General features: G+C 42.9%; 1 protein-coding gene across 2 annotated transcripts in view; it reads right to left on the minus strand.

Moving 5' to 3' along the window:
• Positions 1-6,027, minus strand: part of LOC129814981 (E3 ubiquitin-protein ligase TRIM62-like) — a 41,695-nt gene extending 35,668 nt beyond the window's left edge. The window contains exons 1-2 of one of the 2 annotated variants that reach the window (XM_055868180.1): positions 5,583-6,027; positions 4,273-4,834 (exon numbers count right to left, since the gene is read on the minus strand). In XM_055868180.1, the coding sequence (XP_055724155.1) occupies positions 4,273-4,680 (408 nt within the window). In that variant the 5' untranslated portion in view covers positions 4,681-4,834; positions 5,583-6,027. The remainder of the gene's footprint in view (positions 1-4,272; positions 4,835-5,582) is intronic. The other variant, XM_055868181.1, reaches the window with a different exon arrangement.
• Positions 6,028-11,590: the final 5,563 nt, after the last annotated feature.

Consider the following 11,590-nt stretch of genomic DNA (forward strand, 5'->3'; position numbering starts at 1 on the left):
GTCTCGTAAACCCGACCCAACAGTAAATAGAGTCTGGTTTCAATGATGGACTCTCTTAGCATGGAGGAACTACGTCACTGCCTAAGTCGCTACCTTATCCGCTTGAACAAAATACAAAATAGTAGATTGCAATAGGGCTGTGACGGTCATGGAATTTTGGACGACGTAATTGGTCAGCCAAATGACCGCTGTCACCATAATAACCGTTCGAATAGCGCAACAACAAAATGTTCTCCTCTGCTCCTGACGGCGTGTGCTGCCATAGAAATAGAATGAACAGAACGAGCGTCCCAATTCCTTATCGAAGTTGCCAAAAGAGTAGAGCATTGAAACCAGACACTAGTCACTGTTGGTGTTGGGTTTTCCGCAACAAGGTCTGATCAACTGTGTAGTGAAAGGATGCAGTTGAAAGATACATCCACAAACATAGCATCAGCAATCTCTCACTCTGTTTCAGATGGCACTAACATGGAAAAAGATTGCACCATTATTGCATCAAACAAAGCTGTCCATTCACCCACAAACACTTCAGTCAGAGATGGAATCCCAAAGGCAAGAAGCCTCAATGGCCAGACTTCAGACTAATAAGGCTAAGCCAATGACCAATTAAACTAAACATTATTTACAATTGTGTATTTGTAAAAGGGGTTGATCTGCTCTGAATCGTTGGGGAGATGCGATCATGCTAGCCATGCCCTCCTGTGTGAACAGAGGCATAAAGCCCCTCCTACGCAGAGTGCATTAGTTCCCTCTGAATCTCTGCTCCCACAAGCAAATGGCAGAACTGACAACAAATCCTTCTCTATCCCCACCTTAATATCCTTTACATTGAAAAGCACATGCAGAAAGTGTGTGTGTGTGTGTGTGTGTGTGTGTGTGTGTGTGTGTGTGTGTGTGTGTGTTGGAGGACATGCCATCTACCACAATATAAATTTGACTGCAGCATGGATCCACAGGGGACAAGGATGACAATCTGCAGAAGCAAAGCCCCCTGACATCAGCAACAACAACCAACAAGACTGTTGGCCTGCCTGCCTGAGGTCAGAGCAGTGGAGTGCCAAGCTAAGGAGATTACACCCTCTTTCTCCCAGCCCAGAGCCCAGAGAGTAGCTCCTGCCATGCCTGCCACAAGCCAACCAAAGCCCTGGCTGGCTGGGCTCATCTGTGGCCAGGGCCAGGCAAACAGACAGTACACATCACTTATCTGGCTCAACATATAGGCTATTTTTAAAGCATTCAGTGCAAAACCAAAATGTTTGCACCACTCTCTTTGGTAAATTGCTGCGTAAACAACAAGGTAACCAGAGACATTTTGCTCTATCCTCAGTCTTCCAGTAGGGGAATGGGCAATACAGCGACTGTATAATGTAACCTAAAAGCAAGCAACGCTGGGCAAATTACTGCGCCAACCTCTGCTTTTCAATTCACCTCTCAAAATACATCAATCTTTTAACGCAGGGCAGTAGAACTGGTGAGTGAGTCAGTCGGTCAGCCTGAAGCTATTTTTCTGTGGTCCTGTATGGCTCAGTTGGTAGAGCATGGTGCTTACACTGCCAAGGTTGTGGGTTCGATTCACGGGGCAACCCATACGCAGAAATGTATGCATGCATTACTAAGTTGCTTTGGATAAAAGCGTCTGCTAAACGTTATATTATTATAAGTATATATTATAATAACAATAATAATATCCTCCTGGTGGCCTGTTGTACAGAGGAATGCTCTCTGTCTGACTGAGAACCTCATAGAGCTTGCAGTGTCATTACAACCAGAGAGAGAACAAGAGGAAGAAAGGTGTGTGTGTGTGTGTGTGTGTGTGTGTGTGTGTGTGTGTCTCCACCAAATTCCATCCCACCCAGCAACAACCCTTAGGTCTCAGCTGGCAAAACCCTAGATCAATACCACTCGACAGAGACCTCCCACCTGGCACTTCAAGTGCCTTCTGAACACTGCTTTCTGAGTTGAACATTGCTTTTAGGCACCTTTGTTCAGCACACCGTGACACTTTTAACTCAGAATGATCAGGGTTTGTGTTCAATCTGAACTTTGTACCCACAGGTAAAACCATTGAACAATGTGTTTCATCAACCGTCCAACTGGTGTTAGTTAGCTAAAAGCAGGGAAAGAAACAAAGCTGAAAGACAGAACATGTTCGCCAATAAGTCAAACATTCCTGTTCCTTTCACTGAGCTTAACAAGAAATGACGACCCGAACACAACACTTGAAACAGAAGTGTGCCAAACTCATAGGGGCCAAAAGTCACTTGTTTCCAATGGAGACTATGGGTACCTCTCTTCTCTCCGAGTCCTGTAGATTTGGGCAGCTTCTTAACCTCCCGCCGTAATACTAAACATCACAACAGTTGCTGTTGGAAAAGGCTCCAAGTTGAGAAACAATCCAAGAATGTTGTACCAAGTAATTCTGCATTGAGATTACACTGCCCTGGCCTTTTTCATGCTCCAAGGCAGCCTGGATAAACCTAGACAGACAGTTTTGAGGCTTGTCGAGTTCAGTTCCCAGTTCATAAATGGTTGCAAGCAGTCAGCAGCAAGTAGACTATTTCAATTGAACTAGGGGGAAGACATTGTAAAATAGGGTACTACCTTTGACTCTCATGTAGTCAACATTAATATATTAAAAATAGGTTCTCCCTCCTCCTGAGTCAGACATAAGCAATACGGTGATAACAAACAACATTCAGAGCCTGCTGCCATCCCATAGATAGGCTTAATGCTTGTAGGACAGAAGCAGGTAGAGGAAATTATTTCAAAAGGGCACAAAGACATAAGAACCCAGGTCTGGTCATGCATTTTACTTCCACATGAATGTAGCACATTCTTCTTCTACTTCTCCTTCCAGACTCCCAATTGATACAAAGATTAGGGTATATTACACATTTCCATCATATTTCTTGACATCTTACCAGAGTCTAATTTAGCCCAATTTGCCAGTTAGCTACATTGGTACTTGTCATTTAAATTTTTTTAATTGAATATTTTCAAATAATGTGGCCTGAATCAATTAATTATATTCAAAGTATTTAGAAGTATGTTCAAATAATTTCCTATAAATAGCCTGCTATTTGAAAGCATTTTTAAATACTAATTTCAAATACCTGGGTTAAATGCACCGGAGTGAGTTTGAGTCAGTGTATTTTCAAATACTTTCCAAGAGTATTTCCAAATGCATAACAATATTAAAACTACTTGACATTTAAAATAAATAGCAAAATACTTACTTACAAATGCCTTTGAAAGTAATGAAAATACCCTAAATAGTATCTGCTAGCTACTAGACTAACTGACCTTCACATCAAATCCAACACCATAAAAGTGTATACAATTACATAGTACCCCCTTCCTAAAATACACACTACACTGAGCAGCATAATTGGTGTGGCTATGCAAGACCATGATACTGTAGTTCTTATCAGTAAGAAGATACTGTACTACCACATTCAATCCCTAAAAGACTGTGTGTCAGTGTGAATTACTGCAGTAAGGAGATTGTGTAACCCTTTCAGACGAGTGCCCGAGTGTTGGTAAGCATAAGCCCTCAGGTCTGGTCCTTATCAGAGTGGTGTTGACCAACCACAGTGTGAATCAAGTGTTTCCGTTCAGCAGTATCACAACTAAGCTCTAGTCAGACAGTGGCTCAGGAACAAAGAATGGGTCTCTGTAGCTGCCTTGAGTGTTGACGGATTTAAGGGTTTAATAAACAAAACAAATGGGATTGGACTTGTACTGTTAAGCATACTGTACTTCAATGGAGTGTAAAGAAAGAGAAGAGAACAGGATTAGGCTGACTGCTATGCCAGTGTTATGGGATTGGGTCTCTGTGGAACTAATCCAAGTGTTGAAGAAAAGGCTAACCGTATTAAATTGACACCAAGTATGTCGTAATATCTGCAACATCAAAGGAAAATAGATTGAATTGTTGCTCTATACCCCATCATTAGTCTATACAGGGATGCTATTTGTAATTTCAGACTATATTTGTAATGAAAATCTCATATGGCCTTATTCTACCGTTCTTTGTTACTCTGCCTGAGGGCAAAGACGGTGTGTTATTTTGCAAATCAATGGTTTGTCCTCTATCATTTGGCAGAAAACTTTTATATATCAACAAATGATTTACAATGGAGTATGTTACACTCTATTTCCCCCTAATTCATCCCCTGGGCCCTGACTATGACCATCACTGTTACCACTTATAATTCTGGACACCTCAGAGTATGTACTGGTGGAGGAGAAGGGATGACCAGTCAAACTGACCTGTATCTCCTCGTAAGCCTCGTCAATAGTGGTGACCTGATGCTGCTCGTGTAAGGCTGGCTCGTCACAGAAGAAACACACCAGGCTCTTGTCGCTGAGGCAGAAAAGCTTGACCTTCTCGTGGTCCTTGCAGGGATAGGAACTCCTCTGCGCGTTAAGGATGGCATCCAGCGGGAAGGCTGAGTAGCGCTCCACTATGTTGGACAGCTTGAGGCTTGGGGAGAGAAGAGGGTCTGCGAAGGTCCTCCTGCACTCAGGACAGTCTCGTACACCGTGGGGCTCCTGCCTGCTCCAGTGCTCAGTGATGCACTTTCGGCAGAAATAGTGCTCACAGCCGAAACTGACAGGGTCCTGGTAGATACTCAGGCAGATGGAACACAGGAGCTCATCCTTCAGACAGCAAGCCATTTGCAAACACAGAGGTTGAGCTGCATTTAACTGCACACTGGCTTTACTTTTTTAATACAATGCTCTGGCCTGTGAGATCAACTTAGGGTTTTGTTCTTGACTAGCAGTTCTTTGACACCCACTTCAGAATCTTGGCCACTCTTCTTTGATTTTCCTGTATTGGGGGGGAAGAACGCCACATCCAACAAGCAGCAATTCACATTTATGGGTATACAAAAACATGATTACATAAAACTACATCTGATAAAGGGATCAAGGGCACTGGCATTGCCGACTAGCACTAGGTGCAGTAAACCAGCTATCTTTGCCTTCATATATTGGTAAACAATAGCCAGCAAGAATAGGCTGGTTGCTGGAAGTTAGCTGTGATTTTACCAATTGTTAGGAAATGTGAACCACTGTCAATGCTATGGCATCTGTGTTCAATCAAAAGGTTAGAGATTTTTTAACAGCGGGTTACAGCTACTAAGAGTGAGTGTCGCTCACAGTAACTGCAGTATTTTTAACATTGATTTTAACGTTACCTGTCCTCCCTTCGACACTGGTCATATCAGCTAACAAGCTAGCCATGTTTCGAAGCTAGCCAGCTACGGCTAACGAATCGACATGTTTATAAAAAGTGAGACAGCAACTCCCTTGATTTGCCATACAAACTTATTTAGTTAACGTTTGTTACCTGGATATTTCTGTACTTTATTTCGCTTGTCAGCTAACTCACCGTTAATATTTTCAGTTGTCAACCTGACAAACTAACGTCAGCTTGCTAGCGTTTGCTATCTAACGTTAATTGGCTACCTAGCGAGCTAGTTATAGCTAACGTTAGTTGCCTTTCTGGCCAGCTGGATTTGTAAACATTACTAACATCTGCCTCCTCTATAGGGAATATAATTTGACAAACTTACCTTAGCAAGTCTCCTTCGGTAACGTTACTTCAAATCAGGGTGCTTTCAACGCGACCCTGTCTGACCTTTACCAACACAATCAAAGAAGACTGCTCCACATCAAATAAATCATTTCAGACAACCTCACTCACGGCACTGTTGTCACAGTGACATGCACAACTCCTGAATTTCTGCTCAGGTCCCTTTCAGGAAGGAATGGAATAAGGCAACACAGATAGAACAATGAACCAGATATTTCACCGGATGTACACATCTGAATCTTCTGGTTCGTGTTTCCCTCACACCAAATATGGTGATGAGAGGAAGCCCATTGCCCGGCAGTGGGAGAAAATAGAGCGAGATGGATTTTGGCTTACATTCTGCAAATTTTCTAATCGAAGAAACGTTTGATCTCCATACAGTTTTCCGTTTCCAAACCTAGAATCTATAACAAACAGACTGGACTGCGTTCTGTAGACCCTTTGCCTACGTTTAAAAAAGGTGCGTTGTTTAGAAGGGCGAATTGAGTTACTGCACTTGCGCACTTTACAGAGTAGGCGTTCCCTAACGGAAATATGATAACAAATGCTAGAACACGCCAATAAGATCTCACTAACTCGTGTTTAGCGCTGCCCAATTCCTTGCTTGTTCTGCCCACTATGATTCATTTGCTCCCATTGGAAATGATAGGCTATGGTCTATCTTCGGTTAATTATAAAACATCTTTGACAGAAATCGCGCAACTATTCTTCTTCTTCTTCTTTTGTATCATGGCGTTCGCATATTTTGTTTGTGCATGCCGCCACCTACTGTGAGATAACGTGGTTGAACATGCACTTTCTTTAAAATAAATAAACATAAATTCCACCACCAATCAAACCTAAACCTATATAACACAATTTTTTTTAAATCTCAAAACATCTTATAACTATTCTGCAGTAGAATCTCGTACACCCAGTTACTTCTCTGCAGCTGCCACCTACACTCATTAAAAAAACACTACCCCATTCCACTACTTTGACCCTATTTGCTCATTCACCATGCCAACAGCCTGGGATGATGGAACACCCACACTCAACACACCCTGTAACTCTTCTGAAGTCAAATCTTGTATACCCAAATACTTTTCTTCTGCTGGCACCACAACATCTATTTTCTGTGATTTATGTTACCTTTCTTCGGTACAGTTGATATTGCTATGACCTTACTGAAGTTCAAAACACTCTATGGCCTATCCCTCTGTACTGACACAAATCTCCTACTCACTGGGATCATCTCAGGATTCCTCACTCTTGACCTATCCTCCTCTAATTTCTTCACTGCCTCAGCATACGATACATTCTGCACTACTCTGACTCTGGTCACTTCAACCTGCGTCTCTCGCACCAGACACTTCTGATCCCCAGCAGCATGGGCATCCCTACAGTTGACACACACAACTTTATCCACCGAAACAGTCCTCTGTCCCATAAACTCCTGCACTCTTCCCACATCTTGGAATCTCCCTCCTACACACTGCTGCGACATGACCATAAACGTTGCACCTGAAACAGCGCAGTGGTTTCGGCACAAAAACTCTAACAGGATAACAGATTTATCCTAACATGACTTTGTCGGGTAGAGACTCTGACTCAAAACTCAAAAGGACTGACAGTGACAGCACCAAACGGCAGGCATCACAAACACCAGGAATCTTCAACTTCAATTGCCCCACCTCACTTAACGCTACCCCAGAAATCACTCCTTTCAATGGTGCCTTGTTCCTAAGAGCAAAGCACGAAACAGATCTTGACCCAAATTGCATGACATGGACCACCTGCTCCCTCTGGTCAGAAGAAACACAAACAAATATCACAAGTCCACTACAGATTACCTTCACTGATTCAACAGTACTTAAGTCCTTTTCCACCTACCCTGAAACCACAAATGGATCCACCAAAAGGCAAGAGGCCAGTTTCTCCAAGACTATTTTTTATCGTCCAACGATGCAAAGCGCGGGTTCCAAGCTCTTCACCACACCTTACACCTCACTTATTAATTCGCCCTCATTCACTTCCATTTCTCCTACAGAACTCAGTCTGGATCATGGCTCACTCTGTTTGCACTTGACACCACTCTTCTTCGACACCCCATCTCAATTTTTATCACTATCTTCCTCAGATTAAAATCCAACCTCTTCTTCCTCTTTTTCCGCCTCCATTCCTCCACAGGAATCCACGTTTCTGTGTCCCTGTCCCAATATTCCTGTTCTTGTTACATGATTCCTCTTCAGAGCCATATGGCTGCTGCAAAACGCCAGCTTCTCACTAGGTTCACTTCAACATTAACGGGCCTCCCGAGTGGCGCAGTGGTCTAAGGCACTGCATCTCTGTTCCACTAGAGATTCTGGGTTTGAGTCCAGGCTCTGTCGCAGCCGGCCACGACAGGGAGACCCGTGGGGCTGCGCAAAATTGGCCCAGCGTCATCCAGGTTAGGGGAGGGTTTGGCCTGCAGGGATGTCCTTGTTCCATCGCGCACTAGCGACTCCTGTGCACACTGACACTGTCGCAAGGTGCACAATGTTACCTCCAACACATTGGTGCGGCTGGCTTCCGGGTTAAGTGGGCATTGTGTCAAGAAGCGGTGCGGCTTGGTTGGGTTGTGTTTCAGAGGACGCACGGCTCTCGACCTTTGCCTCTCCCGATAGTTGCAGCAATGAGACAGGACTGTAACTACCAATTTGATGTCATGAAATTGGGGAGAAAAAGGGGTAAACAAATACAAAAATTAAAACATTAATTTAACAAGACGAGCCCGATCTCCTATCTTTGGGTTCCCCTGTCCAGAAAAACAAATCAACTCCTCCACCTGTGCGAACTATGGGTGTCATACTGCCACATCAAAAGTTTCTGTTCAATCTGTGGTTGCTTATTCACATACACGTTATTTATTTTTGTTAAATGTGTGTTAGAAATCATAAGTGATTATGTACATAGATTTGCAGATGTTAACGCAAGTGCAGCAAAATGCTTGTGTTTCTAGCTCCAACAGTCCAGTAATACAAAACAATACACACATTATCCAAAAAGTAAAAAGAAAGAAATGAACAAATATCACAACAAGCATTGTCAGAGTCTGGAATATAAATGTATCAAAGGTAGCTGGAGGGAGGAGCTATTGGAGGATGCGCTCGTTGTAATGGCTGGAATGGAATTAATGGAACGGAGTCAAACATGTGTTCGATACCATTCCATTGATTCTATTCCATCCATTACAATGAGCCCGTTCTCCTATAGCTCCTCCCACCAGCCTCCTCCTAACCTCCTGCCAAATTTATGACCACATTAGTGACCCATATTTCCCACAGATCCCCAAAGAATTTGAAAACAAATCAAACATTGATATAATTCCCATATCTGTTAGGCAAAATAGCGCAGTGTGCAATCACAGCAACAAGATTTGTGGCCCGTTGCCATGAGAAAAGGGCAACCAATGGAGCACAAACAACATTGTAAATACAACCTATATTTATATGTCTATTTATTTTCTCTTCCATACTTCAGCCTATGGCGGCCTCTCTCAATAGAAAGCCTATGCTCACTGAGTCTATACATAGTCAAGGATTTTTATAATCTGGGGTCAGTCACAGTGCTCAGGTATTCTGCCACTGTGTACTCTCTTTGTTTAGGGCCAGATGGCATTCCAATTTGCTCCGTTTTTTGGTTGATTCTTTCCAGTGTGTAAAATACTTTTGCTTTCTCATAATTTGGCCAGGTGTAAATGTGTTTCTGTTCTGTGGCTCTATGGGCTCTGCGTTTGTGAACGGAGACCCAGAACCAGCTGGCTGAGGGGACTTCTCTAGGTTAATCTCTTTGTAGGTGAGGGCTTTGTGGTGGAGTGTGTGCCTCGCTTCCATTTAGGTGGTTGTAGAATTTAACAGCTCTTTTCTGGATTTTGATAACTAGCGGGTATAGTCCTAATTCTGCTCTGCCTGCATTGTTAGGAGTCTCTCTCTCTTTCTTTCCCCCAGACCTGCTGTTTCGACCTATAAATATATGGCTACTGACATTGACAATTGAGCAATGTTCCTTCTAAGCTGTGCATGTGCACTGGCGCGCAGTAGTCCTGCTGCTCAGCTCCCCGGGACTGCTGCACAGAGCACAGAAGAACTATCAGCCCAAGGAGAGAAGCATGCAGTGGCGATTTTAGCATGTGAATCTTGGCAGGGCAAACTAAAAATAAATGCAAGCAAAGCCACTACACAACACTAAACAATACATAAATTGCACTATAACGGTGACAAACGGTGCCCACAAATGGTTAGGGCCTACATAAAGCTGTCCCAACAGCAGAGCTTTCTTTTCAGCACCATGGAGTGAATCCTTACCATTGCTACACCTGGCTATCAGCGGAGCCTTGTCTGGCAGCAAAACAGTTCATTCAGCCTCATTTAGTGCCTTTTTAAAAAACATAGCTTTCTAAAAACAATTGTGGTTTCTACTGACAATTGAGATGTACAAACTATGGCATATGAGGACAGTGAGCAGATAATTTTGATTAAGACATTAATGAGCGAGTTAGGACAGACATAGTCAATATAACTATTTGTTCAGCACTTTTGAAATGTACAGTGACAGAATTCAGAACATGGGCCATTCTTACAGTATTCTCCCTGTACACCAAGTCAGAACTGTAAGATAAATTAAGGCGGCATAATATAAGTAGACAATGAAAGCTCTTACAATATTCAATGATTACATTTCTCTAAAACAGGCTATAGGCTACATGTGCACCACCAAGTCAGAACAGTAGGCTAAGTTAGGAGGGGGAAAGGGACCACATTATTAGGGCGAGGCACATGGACTACTAACAGCTTACTACACAACATACACTTAGTATTACTTTCTTAGCTACAGTATACATATCTTCCTGGCATATTACATAATTTATGCAGCAGCATACAATACATTTTTGGACTCACCTTGTTGTGCTCACTTCAATCCAATCCAATCAAATCAAACAGGAAGATGGCGTGGTGATCGTTATTGGGGGCAAATTTTGTCATCAAACTTTGTCATCAAAGTCTGGCATTCTTTGGATTTATGGTGCTTTGAAGACAACTGGGAACTCTGAAAATAACAAGGTTGAATCATGACATCAGTGTTCTTCAGGTTAGAGCTCTAGAAAGAGGCCTGAGTTCCCGACTTGGAATTCCGAGTTGGATGACCATTCAAATAAATTTTTCCAGTCGGAGCTTCTTTTTTCAGAGTTCCCAGTTGTCTTGAACACACTGAAGTCTGACATTTTCCCAGTTTCCAGTTGTTATGAATGCGGATTGACAGGCTTGACAGCAATGTATTCAAACTTTTCTGGCCCGTGGTGTTGAATGTTTATCCTTTTAAGCTTGGAAAAGAGATCCAAACCCAAACTTGGATAACACACCCACTTAAATGGGCTTCCGAGTGGCGCAGCGGTCTAAGGCTGTCACGCCCTGGCCTTATTATTCTTTGTTTTCTTTATTATTTTAGTTAGGTCAGGGTGTGACATGGGGAATGTTTATGTTTTGTTGTTTTGGGTGTTTATTTGGTAAAGGGGTTAATGGGTGTAGTATATGGTTTTGTGTTGAGTGTAGATGTCTAGCATTGTCTATGGTGGTTAGTTATCTAGGAGAGTCTATGGTTACCTGAATGAGTTCCCAATTAGAGACAGCTGATTTCGGTTGTCTCTGATTGGGAGCCTTATTTAGGGTAGCCATAGGCTCTCATTGGTTGTGGGTAATTGTCTATGTAAAACGTTTGTAGCCTGTATGTATGTGCACAACGTTTGTAGCTTCACGGTCGTTTTGTTGTTTTGTTAGTGTGTATAGAGTTTTGTGTCGTGTTCATCTTCGTGGTGTTAATAAAAGAAGATGGCTTATTTTCCAACTGCTGCATTTTGGTCCGTCAATCCGCCACACGATCGTGACAGAATTACCCACCATAGGACCAAGCGGCATGGAAGGCGGCAACAGGACCTACCTACACAGGATCTCTGGAGATGGGAGGACGAAT

The sequence above is a fragment of the Salvelinus fontinalis genome, chromosome 18 (assembly GCF_029448725.1).
Source record: "Salvelinus fontinalis isolate EN_2023a chromosome 18, ASM2944872v1, whole genome shotgun sequence".
NCBI classification, from domain to species: domain Eukaryota; kingdom Metazoa; phylum Chordata; class Actinopteri; order Salmoniformes; family Salmonidae; genus Salvelinus; species Salvelinus fontinalis.